General features: G+C 32.7%; 2 protein-coding genes across 2 annotated transcripts; both read right to left on the bottom strand.

The window, feature by feature from the left end:
- Positions 1 to 8,021: 8,021 nt before the first annotated feature.
- On the bottom strand, positions 8,022 to 8,750 carry LOC141528447 (uncharacterized). The gene has a single exon (XM_074244491.1). The coding sequence runs from the start codon at positions 8,748 to 8,750 to the stop codon at positions 8,022 to 8,024; it is 729 nt and encodes a 242-aa protein (XP_074100592.1).
- Positions 8,751 to 20,406: 11,656 nt separating this feature from the next.
- LOC141528355 (uncharacterized) lies at positions 20,407 to 21,613 on the bottom strand. The gene is made up of 2 exons (XM_074244376.1): positions 21,402 to 21,613; positions 20,407 to 20,927 (listed from the first exon to the last, which is right to left on the bottom strand). Exon 2 carries the CDS (start codon positions 20,914 to 20,916, stop codon positions 20,524 to 20,526), a length of 393 nt encoding a protein of 130 aa, XP_074100477.1. The 5' UTR covers positions 20,917 to 20,927; positions 21,402 to 21,613; the 3' UTR covers positions 20,407 to 20,523.
- Positions 21,614 to 23,103: the final 1,490 nt, after the last annotated feature.

Genomic DNA, 23,103 nt, shown 5'->3' with positions numbered 1-23,103 from the left:
CTATATTTGTGACATATCTCGGCCAGATTTGTTTTCTATTTTGGCAATATTTGTGACATATTTCGGCTATATTTGTGCCATATTTAAGCCGTATATGGGCCTTATTCGTGCCATATTTCAGCAAGATTTGTGCCAAAATTTGGCTATATGTGGGCCATATTTCAGCCATATTTGTTCCATATTTTTGCGGTATATGGGGCTTATTTATGCCATATTTTGGTCATATTTGTGCTATTTTTCATCCATATTTTTACCATATATGCGCCATATTTGTGCCATATTTCGGCCGTCTTAGTACAATAATGTAGCCATATATGGGCCATATATGTACCATATTTCGGCCGTTATTTCGCCATATTTGGGCGATATTTGTGCAATATTTCGGCCAGATTTGTGCTATATTTTGGCTATATTTGTGCCATATTTCGGCTATATTTGTGCCATAATTCGGTCGTAAACGCGCCTTATTTGAGCAATATTTCGGCCATATTTAAGATATATTTAGACCATCTTTTAGCCATATATTGGCCATATTGGTGCTATATTTCGGCGAAATTCGGGACGTATTTTGGCCATATCTGGACTGCATTTGTGCCATATTTGGCCTATATTTGTGCCATATTTAAGCCGAATGTGGGTTTATTCGTACCGTATATCGGCCAGATTTGTGCTATATTTTGGCTGTATTCGTGCCATATTTCCGATATATTTATTCTATATTTCGGCCGTATACGCGCCATATTTGTGCAATATTTCGGCCATAATGGCGCCATATATTGGCCATATTTGTGGTATTTTTCGGACATATTTTGGCTATATTTGTGACATATCTCGGCCAGATTTGTTTTCTGTTTTGGCAATATTTGTGACATATTTCGGCTATATTTGTGCCAAATTTCGGCCATATTTTAGACATGTTTAGATGTATATAGGTCTTTTTGTGCCATATATTGCCCAAATTTGAGCCATATTTTATATCATATTTTGGCCATGTCTGGGCCATATTTGTGCCCCATATTTGGTCATGTTTATGCCATATTTTGGCCATATTCGTCCCATATTTCGGACCTATTTTGACCATATCTGGGCCCTTTTTCTGCTATACTCCGGCCATATGCTTGCCATAGTTTAGCAAGACATGGGCCATATTGGTGCCATATTTCGGCCAGATTTGTGCTATATTTTGGCTATATTTGTGCCATATTTCGGCTATATTTGTGCCATAATTCGGTCGCACATGCGCTTTATTTGTGCCATATTACGGCTGTCTTTGAGCTATATATGTGCAAAATTTTAGCCAAATATGGGCCATTATTGCCCCATATTCCGTCCGTCAGTTGGCCATATTTGTGCCATATTTCCGCCAGATTTGTGCTATATTTTGGCTATATTTGTGCCATATTTAGGCTATATTTGTGCCATATTTCGGCTATATTTTAGCCATGTTTTAGATGTATATAGGTCTTTTTTGTGCCATATTTTGCCCAAATTTGAGACATATTTTATACCATATTTTGGCCATGTTTGGGCCATATTTCGGACGTATTTTGACCATATCTGGTCCCTATTTCTGCTATACTCCGGCCATATTCTTGCCATAGTTTAGCTATACATGGTGCCATATTCCGGCCATATTTGTGCCATATTTGTGGTATTTATCGACCATATTTTGGCCATATATGGGCCATATTTGTGCCATATTTCGGCCATCTTAGTACAAAATTGTAGCCATATATGGGCCATATTTGTACTATATTTCGGCCGTTAGTTCGCCATATCTGAGCCATAGTTTTTATAACACTGACGCCCTTGACACCACATGATCTCAAGGTTAATATCTGAGCCATATTTGTGCAATTTTTCGGCCAGATTTGTGCTATATTTTGGCTATAATTGTGCGATATTTCGTCTATATTTGTGCCATAATTCGGTCGTACATGCACGTCATTTGTGTCATATTACGGCCATCTTTGAGCTATATTTGTGCAATATTTTAGCCAAATCTGGTCCATAGTTGTCCGATATTTCGGCCGTTAGTTGGCCATATCTTGTCCATATTTGTGCTATATTCCGGCCATATTCTTGCCATATTTTAGCTATACATGGGCCATATTGGTGCCATATTTCGGCCATATTTGTGGTATCTTTCGGACATATTTTTGCCATATTTGTGCCATATATTGGCCAGATTTGTGTTATATTTTGGCTACAATTGTGCCATATTTCGGCTATATTTGTGCCATATTTCGGCCATCTTCTAGCCGTATTTTAGCTCTATATACGTCTTTTTTTGTGCCATATTTACGCTATATTTCGGCCATATTTGGGACGTATTAATGCCATTTTTCAGCCATATTTGTGCTATATTTTGGCCATATCTGGGCCATATTTGTCCCATATTTTAGCCTAATATCTGCCTTATTTGTGCCATATTTTGGCCATAATAGGGCTATATTGCGGCCATATTTCGGCCATATATGGACCATATTTATGCCATATTTTGGCCATATTTGAGCAGTACTTTGGCCAAATTTGAGCCGTATATTGACCATATCTGAGCCGTATTTTGGCCATGTTTGTGCTAGTTTTCGGCCATATTTTGGCCATATCTGGACTACATTTGTGCGATATTTCGGCTATATTTGTGCCATATTTAAGCCGTATGTGGGCCTTATTCGTACTATATATCGGCTAGTTTTGTGCAATATTTTGGCTGTATTTGAGCCATACTTCGACTATATTTTTTCCATTTTTCGGCCATAATGTAGCCATATTTTAGCTGTATATGGGTCTTATTTGTGCCATATTTAGGCCATATTTCTGCTATTGTTCGGCCATATTTTGGACCTATTTCGGCCATCTTTGTGCAATATTGTAGACAGGTATGGGCCATATTTGTCCCCCATTGCGGCCATTAGTTGGCCATATCTAGGCCATATTTGTGCTATATTCCGGCTATATTTTATCTATACATGGGCGATATTGGTGCCATATTTAGGCCATGTTTGTGCCATAATTCGGCCAGATTTGTGTTATATTTAGGCTATGTTTGTGCCATATTTCGGCTATATTTGTGCCATATTTCGGGCATATTTTAGATGTATATAGGTCTTTTTTGTGCCGTATTTATGCTATATTTCGGCCATATTTCAGCCATATTTTAGGTGATATAGGGATTTTTTGTGTCATATTTGGGCCATATTTGTGCCATACTTGTCCCATAATTCGGACCTATTTCGGCCATATCTGGGCCCTATTTGTGCTATACTCCGGCTATATTTAGGCCGTATTTTTGCTATATCTGGGCCATATTTGTACCATATTTTGGTATATATATGGGCTATATTTGTGCCATTTTTTAGCCATATATGGGCGTATTTGAGCCATATTTGTGCCATATTTTGGCCATAGTTGGGCCGTATTTTGGCCATATTTCGGCCATCTTTGAGCTATATTTGTGCAATATTTTAGCGAAATATGGGCAATGTTTGTCCCATATTTCGGCCGTTATTTGGCCATATCTGCGCCATATATGTGCTATATTCAGGCCATATTCTTGCCATATTTTAGCTATACATGGTCCATATTGGTGCTATATTTTGGCCATAATTGTGCCATATTTTGGCCATATTTGTGCTATATTTGTGTCTTATTTGGGTCATATTAGTGCCATATTTTGGCCATGTTTGTCCCATATTTTGGCCATATTTGTGGATTATTTTGGCCATATTTGTCCCATATTTCGGCCGTTAGTTGGCTATATCTGGGCCATAATTGGGCTATAATTGTGCCATATTTCGGCTATATTTGTGCCATAATTCGGTCGTACATGCGCTTTACTTGTGCCATATTTCGGCCATATTTAAGCTATATTTCGACCATCTTTGAGCCATATATTGGCCATATTCGTCCCATAATTCGGCCGTTAGTTGACCATATCTGGGCCATAACTGGGCCATATTTGTGCTAAATTACGGCCATATTCTTGCGATATTTTAGCTATACATGGGCCATATTGGTGCCATATTTCGGCGATATTCGGGACGCATTTTGGCCATATCTGGAACACATTTGTGCTATAATTAGGCTATATTTGAGCGTATTTGAGCCGTATGTGGGCCTTACTTGTACCGTATATCGGCCAGATTTGTGCTATATTTTGGCTGTATTTGTGCCATATTTCGGCCATATTTTAGCCATATTTTAGCTGTATATGGGTATTATTTGTGCCATGTTTCGTCCGAATTTGGGCCTTAGTCGTGCATTATTTCGCCCAGATTTTTAGTATATATTACCTATATTTGTGCCATATTTCGGCTATATTTGTGCCATAATTCGCCCGTATACGCGCCATATTTGTCCAATATTTCGGCTAGATTTGTGCTATAAAATGGCTATATATGTGCCATAATTTGGCTATATTTGTGCCATAATTCGGTCGTACATGCGCCTTATTTGTGCCATAGTTCTGCCAGATTTGTGCTATATTTTGGCTACATTTGTGCCATATTTCGGCTATATTTGTGCCATATTTCGGCCATATTTTAGCCATGTTTTAGATGTATATAGGTCTTTTTGTGCCATATTTTGCCCAAATTTGAGACATATTAGATACCATATTTGGGCCATGTTTGGGCCATATTTGTGCCCCATATTTGGTCATGTATGTGCCATATTTTGGCCATATTTGTCCCATATTTCGGACGTATTTTGACCATATCTGGTCCCTATTTCTGCTATACTCCGGCCATATTCTTGCCATAGTTTAGCTATACATGGTGCCATATTCCGGCCATATTTGTGGTATTTATCGACCATATTTTGGCCATATATGGGCCATATTTGTGCCATATTTCGGCCATCTTAGTACAATATTGTAGCCATATGTGGGCCATATTTGTACCATATTTCGGCCGTTAGTTCGCCAGATCTGGGCCATATTTGTGCAATTTTTCGGCCAGATTTGTGCTATATTTTGGCTATAATTGTGCGATATTTCGTCTATATTTGTGCCATAATTCGGTCGTACATGCACGTCATTTGTGTCATATTACGGCCACCTTTGAGCTATATTTGTGCAATATTTTAGCCAAATATGGTCCATATTTGTCCGATATTTCGGCCATTAGTTGACCATATCTTGTCCATATTTGTGCTATATTCCGGCCATATTCTTGCCATATTTTACCTATACATGGGCGATATTGGTGCCATATTTCGGCCATATTTGTGGTATCTTTCGGACATATTTTTGCCATATTTGTGCCATATATTGGCCAGATTTGTGTTATATTTTGGCTACAATTGTGCCATATTTCAGCTATATTTGTGCCATATTTCGGCCATGTTTTAGCCGTATTTTAGCTCTATATACATCTTTTTTGTGCCATATTCAAGCAATATTTCGGCCATATTTGGGCCGTATTAGTGCCATTTTTCAGCCATATTTGTGCTATATTTTGGCCATATCTGGGCCATATTTGTCCCATATTTTAGCCTAATATCTGCCTTATTTGTGCCATATTTTGGCCATAATAGGGCTATATTGCGGCCATATTTCGGCCATATATGGACCATATTTGTGCCATATTTTGGCCATCTTTGAGCCATATATGGGCTATTTTTGTCCCATATTTCGGCCCTTAGTTGGCCATATCTGGGCCATATTGGTGCTAAATTCCGGCCATATCCTTGCCATACTTTAGCTATACATGGGCCATATCGGTGGCATATTTCGGCCATATACGGGACGTATTTTGGCCATATCTGGACCACATTTGTGCCATATTTCGGCTATATTTGTGCCATATTTAAGCCGTATATGGGCCTTATTCGTGCCATATTTCAGCAAGATTTGTGCCAAAATTTGGCTATATGTGGGCCATATTTCAGCCATATTTGTGCCATATTTTTGCGGTATATGGGGCTTATTTATGCCATATTTTGGTCATATTTGTGCTATTTTTCATCCATATTTTTACCATATATGGGCCATATTATTGCCATATTTCGGCCGCCTTAGTACAATAATGTAGCCATATATGGGCCATATTTGTACCATATATCGGCCGTTAGTTGGCCATATTTGTGCGAAATTCCGGCCATATTCTAGCCATATTTTAGCTATACATGGGCCATATTTGTCCCATATTTTGGCCGTTAGTTGGCTATATTTGTGCTATATTTTGGCTGTATTCGTGCCATATTTCGGATATATTTTTTCCATATTTCGGCCATATTTTAGCCATATTTTAGCTGTATATGGGTATTATTTGTGACATGTTTCGTCCGAATTTGGGCCTTATTCGTGCGATATTTCACCCAGATTTGTGCTGTATATTACCGATATTTGTGCCATATTTCGGATATATTTGTGAGTAGATGAACAGGGGGACTTTACCCCCTCGATAAAACAGATTGTGGGTTCTGATCCGAACTATTTACCGATGGGCGGTAAGTGACATTGGTGGTTTCGACAGGTATTTGTTTCACTCGCGGTCGGTAATTTACCGCCGGTCGATAATGTGCTGCCTGTCTTTTTTGTCGGCTGTCAATGTTGGGGGGTAAGTCAGCCATTTCGGGCCGACGTAATTCCACCATTTCTGGCCGACTCCGCCTCAGCCCTTTATTACTATTTTGCAATCGCAATTACGCCTTATTTTTTTGGGGTATAGTATGATCAGTTACCCCTTCTTTATATCTTGATGGTTTAATTTTCTTGTTTTAAGTTATGTAAAGTGGGGATCATCAAATAATTAACTCATGATTTTACATCTTTCCGTTCAGTCTATTCTGATTGTTCTTGTGAGTTTCAACTACTAGCACAATGGAATAGTTAATTGATTTTAATGGTTTCATTATACCAGATGGTGTGTTTGTTGTTAAAGAAATATGTGTAATACAAGTTCATAATGAATCCTTGACTTACAATGTCTACGATTGCGAGCATTATGTGTTTCGTCCACCTGAAAAATACACCAATGCATTGATCATGCGTGAAAATCAAGATCAAGACGGAAATAAACATGGTATTTTGTGGGATTATGGTGCATCACCTTATGAATTTTTCGAACAAAAACTCAAGGCTTGGGTGCAAAATGCTCGCTATTTTTATGTTCTTGGATCTCAAAAACACAAGTGGCTGGAACATCTAATTGATAATGCTGTTCCAATCATTGATATTGAACACATGAGATTTTATTCACCTGACAATGTGGAAGATTTCGCAAAAGTGAGGTGTTCGATTCGTGAGTTTCATTCTAAAAGAGGGAGGTTCGCATGTGCATTTCAAAATGCACAACAACTCAAGCATTGGTTTATGGACTATTGGGGAGTTAAACTATCTTATGAAAAATCAGTACAAATATTTTATCAACTGGCTGATCTCCGTAAAATGCACCCTCTTGACATTGCTTGTTTGGATGATGATTTTATATTGAGATTTGCTAAGAATCAAATTTGTCATGTTTGGCACAAATTATCAATTGTTTTGCAAAATAATGAAAAAATTATGGATTATAAATTTTGTGTTAAACATCATAAGGGAGGATGTGTAGACTGGGACATATCAGGAATTTATATGTATCCATATCAAAAAGATTGTTATACTTGTAATTCTAATAAATAAATATCTCTGACTTAAAAATTTGTTTACATGTTTTATTTTAGGTTATGTTTTTTCTTAATCTTATAGTTATTTGATAATTTTTTATGAAATATCTAATAGTTATGAATAATTTAACCATTGTTTTAAAAAATTATTTATCTTTTATTGAAAAAAGTTTTTTAATTAGTACAGGTTCTATAATTTTACTTAATTGTTCCATTTTCAGCTGAAATAATTTTTTTCTTAGTACCGGATCTATAACTTTACTTGTACGTTTAATTCTTTCTCTGAATCTCTCTCTATCTCTAGCTGCTCTTTCCCATTCTCCTTGTCTTGCAAGTTGATATGCTGAAGCCCAAATATGCATGTAATGCACAGTCGGTGTCAAATTGAATCTAACAGTCATTGTTTTGTTTTACATTAATTTTCGTACAGTGTTGCTTATAGGCTTATATTCAATAATACGATCGTGAATAATTAGACAATACGCAGTTGTATTGGCTGGAAATGGAGCTAATGATTCAAATTCCAATCTAATTTCTACTGGTCCAGATTTTATAGCCTCGTTTTGCTTGGAGCAGTCGATGACACAAAGTGGTGCTTCTTCTAAGAATTTTTTCTTAGTCAATATCGGTTCTGCTTCTTTATTGTAGTATGACGTTTGGAAGTTCAAGTACATATCATATAATAAAGCATACTGGTTGCTATTTATATTTAAATTCAAGTCCCCATAAGGATAACTTTGAGAATTCAAAAATAGCTTGATGTTTCGAATCTGGCAATGATCAAATTGACTGGAATTCTTTCTAGCATCATTCTTTCTTGCTGTTTGGACTCCAAGAATCACACAACGCGGCTTCTCTAACTGTGTTGATGTTTTAACAGCCCAAATTTGTCTTGAAGTTGCAGGTAACAATGGATATTCATATAATTCCCAAGTTCTGAAACTTATTGGAATAGCTGGATCGCCAGTAATATAATTCAATGTTTGGATTTTTTCTTTGTCTGACGGTGTAATGTATGGCATAATCCATTCAATTTTTTGAAGAGTAACTTTCACATTTTCTGCTGCTGCGTTCGTTTGTATATAAGCATTTATATCAGTATTAGCTATTGTAAGAATGGTTTCAAGCTGAACATTCATTAGAATTTTTAAATAATCTTCTGCAAAGCCACACAATATATTCAGTGGAATGGATAAATCAAAGTATCCTTCTTCATTGGTGATTTCAGTTTCATCATTTGTATACCAGCCGGCATTTTACAAACTGCTTAATTAATTTGGACTGAAAGACAAATATCCTTTCATCGTACTAGTGATACCAACATTGGTATTTCTATCAATTTCAACACCATTCATCAATAAACGGAATTCTTTAATCATGTGACCAATGCTCATGTTTACAAGCTTCGTAGTAGCAGCAACAGCGGTGTTGTCGTCTTTTGTAAATTTACCAAGAACATGTAGTGTACTTTTGCTCGGAAGTAAAGGAAGTAAATCCTGGTGGAACACCTGGAAAAAATTCATGAATTGTGTGAACTTTTGTATTCATTTATATATGCGCCTGACGTGATATTGCATTCAATTCTTAGAGCGTTGAGTTTCAATATGGTTACAGGCAGATCTGATAAATGAGTTTTGTGAGGTTCAAGGAGACGGTTTGTGAAACCCAATAGTTGACCAATAGAATCTTTAGGTCTAAAGTCAATAAACTGATCACACTTAATCTCACTTTTCAATTCATTATTATTGGCTTTAATATTGATACTGATTTTTGGTAATGATTTTTGTATGTAATTTTCAATGTCTGTAATTTCATAACTGCCTGTTGGTATAGTTAGAACTTTATTATCAACAGAGATTGTATTTTCATCACTCTTTGTGATTTCCATGAATTCCTCAGAACTATTTGTTGGAATTGTCACTTCATTATTTAGAACAGAACTTATACTATCATCAGTTTTTGTAATTATTGCAACATTTCTTTTCGACTTTTTGTCTTTTTACTATTTACTTTTTCACTAGTAATATTATTTTTATTATCTCCAACGTTGTCCTCTGAATAAGACACATATAATTTATTAGCACCAACATCTATATTAGGTATCGAATTAAATGTCAGTAACTCTACAAACCCCAACACATAATTTTTAGCTGGTGATAATTCAATCGGTGGAAAATAGTTAGCTTCCAGCACTGAGGATGATCCAGTCAGCGTTAACGTAAATGACTCAGCCATGTCTGACGAGTTGAACAGTGTGTCACTTTAATTTATATTGTCCAGCTAAAAATTTGAGGCATAAATGCCCACGTATAATTGAATCAAAATTTTGATATCTTTCATGATTATATTTTACGCTACCAACATCGAGATAATTCATAAGGTCTTGGGGTGGCTGTAAATTACCAAAACTGTCAAAATAAATTACATTATTACCAATTTTTTTGTATGCCACCCAATGAGTACCTGGTCCATCTTTATCATCTAGATTGATAATTGCTGATTCATTGCTTCTAGGTCCAGATTTTGGTAAGTCATTTCTCATAAAAACTCCACGGAAATTTGGAATTTTCAAAACCTTAGCATATTTCAGTATATCGACATTTGTTAATGCTCGATGTGGTAGCTCTACTTGTTTTTTGTCATCTTCTTGCATCCTTTGCCTGCAGGATACGGTCTTAAATATAATCCCATACCACGTCTGTATGGTCTTAAATATAAGCCTTTACCCATGACTATCTCTTCTATCTTCATGTTATGACGTGTGGCTTTTTCTAATTGTTTTTTAGCAGCATTTGCATCATTTATACTTTTGCAATTCCTGCTGCCCCACCAGCGAGAGACCCAATAGCAGAGAGCCCCGCAAAATTGGAATCAAAAATGGAAGTACTCCTCCTATTTTTGATGGGATTGGTAAAATACGAGGCACTTTGACATTTTTCTTACCGCCCGATTTTTTCACCGCTTCATGAGCTCCTTTGAGCGCTGATTTTATAGGATCTCCACCCGCTTTCATAGACTTTTTAGCCGCTGTTACAACTTTTGTTAGCGCTACTTGAGGTTTCTTGCTCATTTTTCTTTTTTGCTACGTTTTTACTAACTTTTGTTCTTTTACTGGATTTTTTCAGCCCCATTCCAAATCGTCTCTTGACATTAATTATTTTATTAACAGTCCATGCAGCAGCTTTTTCTCCAATACTAGAGTCTGCTGCTTTAAATCTTTGCCAGGCTTTTTCGGCTAATACTTTATCAGCCTCGTGGCGAACTTCTAAATTATCTCGATTAGTAGAGTAGGCAATATCGTGCTCTTTACACGCAGCGTCTAAAGGATTAATTCCAGGATGTCCACGAGCTAATCGTTTCGCTAGCTTTGTACCAGGTCCACAATACTGATAACCTGGGATATGAAGTTCAACTGGTAACTTGTTGATAAGATTATTTATGAAGCCCTTACCACATTTACTCTTCATAACGATACCATCACAACTGGTCCAACAATTTTATAAAAGCTGGTATTTATACCTGATTAGTGAAGTCGATGCTGCAGCTTTGAGACATGAACTTCAAAAAACAGAAAAATAAGCTGCCTGTGATCAATTTTGATCAAATTGTTCTTGGTACAGGAACAAAAAAAATTAAAAGACACGGTTCTTTATTACCAAATAGTGTACGCGCAGTGTTTTGCGGACCATCAAATTGTGGAAAAACGAACGCTCTGTTGTCTCTCATTACACATCCAAACGGTTTGAGATTTGACAATATCTATCTTTATTTGAAGTCTCTGAAACAACCGAAATACAAATTTCTAGCATCTTTGTTAAAACCAATTAAAGATATTGGATTTTATACATTTGATGAACATGAAGCGGTAGTAACACCTGATGATATAAAGCCTAATTCATTGATGATATTTGATGATGTTGCATGTGAAAAACAAGATCACATCAGAGATTACTTCTGCATGGGTCGACACAAAGGTGTAGACAGTTTTTATCTTTGCCAAACTTATACACGTATACCAAAACATTTAATTCGAGACAATGTTAATTTTCTAGCATTATTTCGTCAAGATGAAATGAATTTAAAGCATGTATACGATGATCATGTAAATACAGATATGTCATACAATTTATTTAAAGATTTGTGTTCAGTTTGCTGGAATGATGGGAAGTATGGCTTTGTAGTCATTGATAAAGACAGTGAGTTGAATAGTGGAAGATATAGAAAAGGTTTTGACTGTTTTATCAGTATAAATTGACCAACATTCAATTAATTATAGTCATAGATGCTGTAAATATCACTGCACCAACATGAAACCTGAAGAAATTACAGAGCGAAAAGATATTTTACGTCAAATATCTCAGGTTAGTGATGCTATAAGACAAAAGCATAAATTGTTGAAAATGGGAAAAGATACCGCCGAAAAAAATCTGAATGAACTATTTAAGCCCGTAGTAACACCACTGCAAAGCCTAATTGAATCATCAAAGAAAAAATTTAAGCAAGAAGAAACTGAAAATAAAATCAAAGAAGAAAATAAACTTGCATTGGTTGAAAAAACACAAAATGATGAAATAACTCAGTATGATAGTTTAATAACAGATGATGACACAGCTAACAGTAAAATTGATGAAATGCAAATATCTCCTGTAAATACAAGTACTCCAACTAAACCGAATTTATTGACCAAATACTTGAATAATTTAAATAAAAAGCATCGTACGATTGATTTAAGATATGGTGTGCGTAAAAAAAATCATGAATTATATATAGGTGATTCAGCTGTAAAATTTATTGGTAATACTATTCATATAAAGGATAAAACCTATCCAACAACTGAAGGTTTATTGGAGTTAATATTCCAAAAATCACCACAAGATTCACTGATCACTCAAGATGATTTACAAAAATATTTTGAAATTATGGAGTTTACGAATATGCACAAAAAAAAATTATAAACCAGATAACGGTATTTATCGAGATTATTCTCAAAAGTATGAGAAATATATTGCTGATTATCTTGCTAAATATACTGGTAAAGGATTACCAAAATTTATGATAGCAAAAAAACGAAAGGCACACATGGATTATGTTTACTGGGATGATCCAAATGAATTGGTTGACAGACTACATTTGCTTATGGCATCTCAAGCTGCTGGTAATTCAAGCCACACCAATGAAATTATTTTAATTATTGAAGAGTTGAGGGAGGCTGGAATTATATATTAGCAACAGTTTATAAAATATTTTTTTATTCACTGGTTATCAGTCAAAGTAAACAGAACAATGATCATTGATATATTTGGACGATCGTTGAAAAATGGTGTTGGAGTCAGCGGACCACCAGGACCACGTGGACAAGGTTTCAAAATAACTACTGATGGACAATATGATATAGAGAATAGGAGACTGTGTAATGTTGACAATCCTATAAGCGTTAACGATGCAGCAACTGTACAATTTGTTCAAAAAGAACTGTCTGTAATGTATAACAGTTTCATGACAGAACAATCAGAAGTCATTTCACATTTGCACTCCCAAATGGTAATGTTAGAGACTTCATTTAATTTATTAAAAAAAGAAAATGAAGAATTAAAAGTGATAATAAAACGACAAAAACATAAAAAAGAATTAATTACTCAGAATACTCAACGAATAAAGAAACTGGAAGCTATAATCAATGGAGGAGAAAAATCAGTGATAGCGCATGAACTTCATAAACCAGCTCGAAGAAATTATCCACATCGTCATTTTGATATTCGTGGAATTGATGAAACTTGGTAAGCTGACTTAGTGGAGATGATCCCATATGCGAGTGTGAATAAAGGATATAAGTATTTACTAACAATTATAGATACATTTTCAAAGTGTACCTGGGCAGTTCCAATTAAAAGGAAGACAGGTGTTGAAGTCACCAGTGCTATGAAGTCTGTGCTTGAGCAGGGGCGAGTTCCCAAAAATTTACATGTTGATCAGGGTAAAGAGTTTTACAATACAGAATTTAAAAAGCTGATGAAACATCACAACATCAATTTATATTCAACACATTCAAACATGAAAGCGAGTATAGTTGAGAGATTCAATCGAACCTTAGAAACTAAAATGTGGCGAGAATTTTCAGCTCGTGGAAGTTACAAATGGATTGATATGCTTGCTGAGTTGGTAAATACTTACAATAATACTAAACATCGCACAATAAAAATGAAACCTATTGATGTAACTAAGACTCAGGAATGGTCATTGCTGGAAAATATTTATATACCAATGAAATCTCAATCATCAAAGAGGAAAAAAAATAGATTTAAAGTTGGAGATGTAGTTCGCATAAGCAGGTACAAGCATGTATTTGAAAAAGGTTATACACCAAACTGGACAACGGAACTATTCACAGTTACAAAAGTGCGAAATACGGATCCGGTAACATATGAGCTGGAAGACTGGATTGGTATACCAATTAAAGGTGGATTTTACAACGAAGAACTCAGCAAAGCCAAGTACTCAAATATTTTCCTCGTTGAGAAAGTGTTAAAAAAACGTGGAAATAAATTGTATGTGAAATGGTTGGGCTTTGATAGTAAACACAATAGCTGGATTGATGAAACTGATATGTAAATAAATTATAGATGGAAGGTTTGATACATTGAATTAAAATAAAAAAATTTTAAAACATAAATTTTTATACTTTATTTATAAACCTTGAACTAGATTTACAATTATTTACATTAATTTTCTTTTTTTAAATTTTATTTTCTTAATTTTATCTTGAGTATTCTCTATTTTCATTAAATCATTCACAGACACATTAAATCCCCATGGTAAAGTGTCAGTACTATTTTTTAATAACTGACGTTTATCATCTTCCCAACTTAAAGATAATTTTTTTTGGATTGAAGTCCATACTTCATGATTTTTATTTTTGATTATAAATTGTTCATGCAATAAATTAATGTGGTCATTCAGATATTTTTTGAAATCATTGAATGTAATGGTTTTCAAAGTTGAACCTTTGACACCTTTTGCAGCTTTTTAAATTTTATCTTTTTCTTCAGCAGGATTAAATATTTCGAAAGCATACAGTTTAGCTCTGAGAACCACAAATTCGGACATAATTTTTCCATTATTTTCATCCTTCATAAGCCCCAGAACTTTTTTATTAACCAACGGCATTTGATAAATATTATCAACAGGATAGTCAGAGGTATCGAACTTTGATAGATCACGCTTAATGTCTTCATAAATGTCTGGTACAGTAAAATGGTAGATTAAGCTATCAGTGTCTGTATACATTAATTTGGAGGTATGTCGATAATTGTTTTTAATATAATTATAGTGAAAGTCATAAATGAATATTTTCGATAAATCTAATATAGAAAATCCAACATGGATTGGCTTATTAAAATAGACTTTAGCTTTTGTTAGTTCAATTATAACTATGTTTTCACCAAAAATAGTAAGACTATGAAAATTAGGTTTAGAAATTAAAGTTTTAGCACCATACCTTCCCTCCCATTTAGTAATTAAATGCACATCTTTATGTTTTCTTACATTTTCCATAGTCTTACCAAATACACTGTTATTCATGAGTTTAAATAAATTTTTTTCAAAATCATTCTTGGCATTTTGTCTACACTGTGTGTTTTTATCAATATATGGCTTTAGCCATGGAGATTGTTTGAATTTCAATATTCTATGAATTTTAGATAACTTTAAACCAAAACTTAAACATTGTTTTAAATTCTTATAATGAATTACATAATTTTTTTTCGAATAAAGAGTTGTAGTTAATTTGCTTAGTTTACTTCCTGGTGGTACAAAGTGTTCAGGACATAGAGGCAAATCTTTGTGTAAATTATGTAACTCTTCTGGGTAATCTAAATCTACTTCTAGTATGTAACCAATACTTTCATCAACATCATTCAAGTACTGATCTACACACTGATTAACCTCTACCCATTCGAATGAACCTTTTGGTAATGACATGCTCATTGCTGCACCATATAAATTGTTTACGTCATAGTACATGAGATAGGATTCATCCTTGCTCTGATCAAATTTTTCTCCCATATAACGATTATTTGCCACAGCATACCGATTAACACACATTGAAACCCCGCCACGAATGCCCTTTTCAATAAAAAGTAACATTTCGGGATCAGTCAACAGCTCAAGTTCTACACCAGTATAACGAACCATAGCTTCAAGTGCAAGACCGGGAAGGGTGTAAAAGTGACATGGATCTAAACTATACGTTTTCAAACAACTTGATCTGAAATTTTCAAAAATATCAGCTAGAAGAAGTACATCAGTCTTAAGATATAAGACTGAGTACTCTCCTAGGGTACCGATATTAAATTTATTCCAAACTAATTTTGCAAAATCATAATCTTCATGAGAAATGTAGTCATTAGATAACCTTGAATAAAATGAGTCTCTATCAGGCAACTGTTTATCATCAAGTTTATCAATGCAATCAATATATTCATATGGGAATACACCTTTACGAGTGACTAATTTAAATTGTTCTGTATCGAGATAATACGATTTTGTTATTTTTTTATTATCATCTTCAAGATAAGATGATAATTTGTCTAGGCTAGATGCCATAAATTTGAATGAATCTATAAAGCGTAAAGTAACTAAAGTTCCTAAAACTGATTTAGTAAAAGATATATATTTTTTTCTTTATTAATTGGTAGTAAAGTCATTCTACCTTCGAAAACTGTAGCTAAATGTTTAATTAAAAAATGAGAGTCATAACCAGATAAATTGTGAAAAACAACTGGAATTATTTGAGGTTTCTGATAATTTAAATTACAGGCTGTATGAGCAGGGCCGCGATAATTGCCCGTAAAGTGATTATGATCATAACATTTATCTTGATCAGAAATGAAAAATTTTTCGCAAATATGACAAATAGTTGCCTGATCATGACTATTCTGTTCCTCTTTAGTTAGTTGTTTCATTGGTATTGGATTGCGTAAATAGTGATCAAATTCAGAAGCTAAAAACTGTAATTTTTTTACAAACCACTCAATGCAAGACGGTGAGCGATTAATTTCAAATTTGGAAAGTTTAACATTGTAAGTGCAATGGCAATAAAATGCTATACTGTGTGGAACATGTTTCTGAGAGTTGTTTTCATCATCTCCTTGGGGTTCAAGCATGCATTCTAAATCTGCATACACAACAAATGGTACAGTATCTTTATACTGAAACTTAGTGAATTTTAAAATTTTATTCTCTTCATTTTGAAGTTCCATACAAACCTTATTTATTTTAAAACAATCAAGTTTGTGTTGATTAAACGAATTTTTTTTTTTTATAATGATTAAGACATCGATCACAAAAAAATAACTTTGAATGACCTTTGGATAATTGACTTTTAACCAATCTTGATAAATTTTTTATCAGCGCAAAGTGAAATCTGGGTTCATAATTTTTCATATCATTATCGTGAGTATTTATATTTTTCTCTATTATCAGTAGATGAATAACTTTTTTAGAGTAAAAATGGTTACTTAAGTATACAGGAATTATTTTACTTTTTTCTGAATTTTTTTGTGTAAATTCTGACTCTATGCCATACACATTAATAGATAAATTATTTAATTTTTCAAATTTAGGGATATCTCTTAGAGCTACAGGAAATTTAATACCTTCGTAATTGAGTACCGAACTAAAATGTGGATATGAAGTTGTCCTTTCAGGATGCCCAGTTTGAGGTTCGTATAATGCAGCCACAATACACCAGAGAAAGCAATACTCATCGAAGTTCTCAATGTTAAGGACCGCTCTTTTGTGTTGAATATCTTTAGGCAGTTGCACATACGTTGATTCACCAGCCTGTAGAGGTAAAAATGTTGACATAGTTACAACTAAGTTGTTAATTTCCACCAAACTCCATCCTGAATCTTTTTGATTGAATTCTTCAACTTTCTTCAATAATTTATAGTACACATTGTCCATGTACCATTCATCTAATCGTGTAGCTTGTATTATCTCACGGCTATTCGTGTTAAAAGACTTTTTTTCTTCAACTGCATCACCATTTTTTGAATTTCTGAATGTACAGAACAATTCTACATTAACTTTGAGGTTTCCAGCATTTCTCATCATACTTCCAATTTTTTCAATAACTAAATCTTTTGAGTCATTTAAAAATTCTCTTAAATCAGTATGGGTACGATTTACAACACAACCAGTTTTAATATTATTTGAAAAAGCATTCTCAAGGTCTTGCCACTTGATCAGACTATTTCTTGCACTTAGATTACCACCAACAACTTGACCACTTAATCTGGTAAATTGATGAGCATACCAACACAAAAGTACAATGTTTGCTTGAACACTTCTTTTGACTTGAACACTTGTTTGCTGATCCATCAAAATAGTATTAAAATATTCAATTGTTTCAGAGCAAACATTGTAACATCTTTGACAATACTCTTCACTCATTGTCTTTTCTCTCAAATCATTATATGATTGAGCAATTGAGTTGACTAAGTTTTGGAGAGATTTGATGAGATCACAAGAATGATTCATTTTATTGAACTATTTGACACTTAAAATTGATCAGTAAATATGAATTATTTTGCAATAATAATTTTTACAGTTAAAATAAAATATTTTTATTAATGTTATGCACTTTTCCACCGTGGCAAAAAAATGATATTTTCACTGAAGTAATTGTAGGACCCGAGTCAAGTCACTGATAGAAAAACCTTCTCAGTCCGGCTTTATATAGTGGTTAAAATGATTCATCAAAAGCTTATGCAAAAAAATTTGTAACTTCATAATTTTAATTATATAAATATTTATAGAAACCTAAAACCAGTGCGTAGTTATTAAAATTTTTCTAAGCTGACATAATATTTAAAAAATAATTAGGGGATAGTATTTCAACGATTTATATGACATCATGTAAGTGAAAATATGCAATGACGCAAAAGATATAAATTCAGTACAGTTCATAAGTAACAGAAAGTTATGAAATTGAATCTTTAAAAAATTAATAAATAATGCTAATTTATTATTTTTTTTTGAAATCTTGAATTTTATACTGTGTAAAATGATAAATTATACTGTTGATGAATTCTTTCTTGATGATCTCAAACTAACTACTGCTTAAAATAATACTGAAATTCTTTTGAATTTTGTACTGCGCAAAATAATAATTGCAAAGATAATTGATAAACTTTTTTCCCAGCAATCTCGAATTTCTTACTGCGTAAAGAAATAATTCTCAGAAATGTTGATGAATTTTTTCATTTATTGCGTTGTATTTCCTAATTTTTAAGAAGAGGAACATCCTATAAAAAGGGTCGATTCAAGCTAGACTGCATAAGTTACATTTGAAGATTCATCAAGAAAGATCCAAGTAAAACAATAAAGTTAAAACTCAGTTCTTAAGTGTATTCATACATATTTTGTGACAAAGAAGTAAGTATACTTAGTTGATCAGAATTTTTGTTGTAATTATTCATACTAAAAATAAATTCAATACAGTTCAATTGGAGATGGAGTTCACCAAAATCAATATAATTAGTCGTTGCGAAGATTATTTACCAACAAAAAAATTAAGCGAATTGGAAGTTGATAAAGTTTATCGAATTACTGATATAAAATCTGTAAAGGCAAAATATGGAAAAACGATCATCGTATCGATTGATAATGAATTTTCTGTATTTTTGCCAAGCAGAATTGTTACAATATTGCTTGATAACCAGAAAGATCTTGAGGACATGATGAATACTGCAAATGAGAATCATCTTGGACTGCGTTTCCTCGGTGGCAAATATAATCAATTTGAATTTTTAACTATTTAAATAAAATTTTCAATATTTTTTCTTCATTTCAAATATTATAAACTAAAAATTTTTTATTACTTATGAATAATATTACAAAATATGTGAATACTTATTATTTTGTATAATAATACAAAAAATAAACAATTTTTTCTATCGATAAATAAATTTTTGAAATTATTTTAGTATAATTAATAATATGAATATTATATGTACAATAAATTATTTTTCTATTCATAGATTAAGTAAAATAAGCTTAAGCATAACTAACTGTGAATATAATGGGAATGATATTTATCATTATCTCAACCTAAATATCACAGTTGACGCTAAATTGATGAAAATTCCCAACTGTGATTGATAGTTAATTAGATGAAGTAATAACTTAACATAGAATAAATTGGTAATAATGATCCAATCCTACGCTAAAAGCTGAAATTAGAATCAATGATCGATATAATATCGATAGTTGAAAGTTCTCTCTCTATATATATATGTATGTATGAATATAGGTATATGTATCAGCATGCATTCGAATTGAACTTATGATGAAGAGGTGGTGAAACGTATGAGATGAGGTATTATATTACTGAGTGGGGACACATGAAGAACAATCACACAAAGAGGAGTAAAAAAGAAATATACTGTACATGCAAGTTGAGAGAATAAGAAATAACTTATGTTAAGTTTCTAATATTAATTATTGATAATATAGATTTTACTTATCTTTTTCTTATCTTTTGTTTCATCATTTTACACCATACATATATATTTATAACAATAAATTTTCTCACAATCAGGATACTTAACGGATAATTACATTAAATAAATGAAACAAATCAATTATTATTCTTAACATTGTTTTTTTTATTTTTATGGAGAAATAAAATTAATTAGTAAAAAAGATGCAGCACTTTTTACATTTAAGTAAGAAGTAAATGATATAAGTTATCAAAAAATATGTAATATAATTATGATGTAAATAATATAAAGATATATATTTTATAAAAAATAATATAAAGATATATTTATAAAAATAAATATAAAAGATATATGAATAAAAATCCCATACTTTAAGTTTTTTGTCAACGATTATCATGATTTGAGTTAATTATTTATCAACAATATCATCATCATCATCATCATCAAATCCATCATCATCATCATCGCTGATACAGATGATTTCGAATGGTCGCTGCTGTTCTTGTGACTGTTGCTGCTGGCTATCTGATGATGATGATGATCGTAGTGTATTACGATTGATGATGTTTGGATGGGTTGATGGGTCACCGCATGCCTTGAACCAAATTATAGTCGCAGATAACAGCTTCGATTCTGCCTGAACATGAGCGATTCTCAAGGCTGCACCCTCCAAAGAGCCGTTGATTAGAAAATTACGCTGCAGAGCCAGTTTAATGACACCCATCAACATCTCATCGGTCATTTCACCTTCCCATTCTACTGGATAGGTAACCCATTCCACATTCAAGTTTGGGATTGCCATGATTGGTTTTTCTAAATAATCAGAAAAAAAGAAAATCACTAATTTTATAATTAAATATTTGGGTCAAAGTTTTTTCTTCACTCCACTATAAATTTTTTATTAGCGTAAGTATAAGGTAAAAGCCCCAGGAGCTGCTCAGGAACCCTTACCTTCTCACTCCATGTATTTGTACATCTATATTAAGATATACAAACAAAATACATGGAGTGAGAAGGTAAGGGTTCCTGAGCAGCTCCTGGGGCTTTTACCTTACTTATTAAATACTATCACTTAATTTCACAGATTTAAAAAAAAAATCATGCATAAAACTTTTTAACTACAGGAATATTTTTCAAAATTCACAGAATCTATTCAGCTGTCACGTTAGTTTTTACGGATATATCCAGTCATAACCACATATTGAAGGTTTCAGAACTAATTATTTTAAAAATACCATATTGGATTCTGTAAATTTTAGAAACACAGAGAATTAAAACACTTCTTACCTCACAGATTGAAAACACAAGCTTCACAAAAATAAAATGAATTTAACTTTGAAAAACTTCACAGAACTTAGAATTTTGACTTGAATATTTTGTATGCACGTGGTCACATTGAAATACTGATTCAGTTTGATGTTTAGTTCACTTATACTTATTTATATAGAGCAAAAATACACTCAAAACTTTTAGATGTAACAATTAATGAGTATCTGTGTGCAGTAAATAGAACTTATTGACATTTCGGATACATACTTCCAGGAGTATCGAGTTGTGAAGATAAGCTAATTGCGTTTGTCAAAAATTATTCTGATGCGTTCCAAGATGTTTTTTATGTCTTAGATGTAGAGTAAACAGAACTTATTGACAATACATTTTATATACACACATCCAGGAGTATCGAGTTGCGAAGATAAGAAAATTGCGTTTGTCTAAAATTATTATGATGCACTCTCAGATGTTTTTTATATTTTAGCAATTTTCTATCATGATCACGATTATGATCAATTTCAAGAACTTAATATATTTGACTAAAGCATCATTTTTATAAAAAAAAATGTTTTTTATAAAATTTTTAGTATTGCGCAATATTGTTTAATTTATATTTTTCAACCACTTTGATTTACATAGATATACAGTTACATCAATAAAAATTTGTTGTCAAAAGTTACCACAATAAATTCCAAGGCAATTTTTCTCATGTTTCGATTAAATAAAATGCGTAACATTTTTCCAAGGTTACAACTTTCGCAACGGAGTCAAATTCGTTTTGTAAATATTTGACATCAACAATAATATTTGCTGTTTAATTGTATGAGATCATGCATTTTTGCGTGGTAAATATGTATGATAAAACTATTCTCTAGAAAACTGTATAAATGAAAAAATAATTCAGAATTTTATTTTATTTTTTTTTAATCATAATACATTTTTTTTTTAATGATAATAGATCAATTATTTAAAACTCCAATAAATTGTTGTGACAAAAGTTAAATGAAATATAAATAATTCTCCATAAACCAAATTTTCAAATGCTGAACATTTTCCAATGCACAGTGATAATCATCGTATATGATATCACTATGTTCAAGTTCTGGATGTTGGATAAAATAAGTAATTTTTGGTAAGCTTCTAAGTGATGGACATCCTAATGATTCAAGATTAATAACTTGTTTAGTCGAACTACAAATACTTTGAATCCATTTTTTTTTTTTTTTCGTGACCTTTGACGTAAATGTATTCGTAATCTCTCACAATGAAATTCAGAACTTCTTCAAGACAATCAAAAGGTATGACTCCTTTATCCCATGGTATACCATGATGCTTATGTATCAGCCATGAGGTCATATGTTTATAGTTATTAGGTAGCTCGCTCCAATTACAAGGTGGCTTGAAAATTTTAACAGACAGTATATTTGAATGATCTAATGTTTTATTTACACTAATTGCTGAAAGCTCTTTCACCACAAAACAATTGTTAGGCATTTTAAAGCCTTGAACATCAACAATAATTTCTCCAGCCATATATCACAAAAAGATAGATAAATTTTAGTCAGTCACAGAAACAATACTGAATATTTTTTTTTAAAAACCAGTCTTTTATATGATTCTATTCTTCTGCAAAGTATTATGAAGGAAATTGTTTAAATAAATTACATGAAGATTTTTTGCATAATTTAGAATTTTATTTGATGATTTCATGATTTTT

Source organism: Cotesia typhae, unplaced genomic scaffold (assembly GCF_013202065.1).
Source record: "Cotesia typhae breed Kobodo isofemale line unplaced genomic scaffold, CoteBio_Ctyphae contig_43, whole genome shotgun sequence".
Lineage (NCBI taxonomy): Eukaryota > Metazoa > Arthropoda > Insecta > Hymenoptera > Braconidae > Cotesia > Cotesia typhae.
Note: the sequence above shows the minus strand (reverse complement) of the source record. Positions and strands in the feature narration are given on the sequence as shown.

Coding starts and splice junctions, on each gene's coding strand:
- LOC141528447 (XM_074244491.1), bottom strand. CDS start 8,750: ATGAATGTTCAGCTTGAAACCATTCTTACAATAGCTAATACTGATATA.
- LOC141528355 (XM_074244376.1), bottom strand. CDS start 20,916: ATGGCAATCCCAAACTTGAATGTGGAATGGGTTACCTATCCAGTAGAA.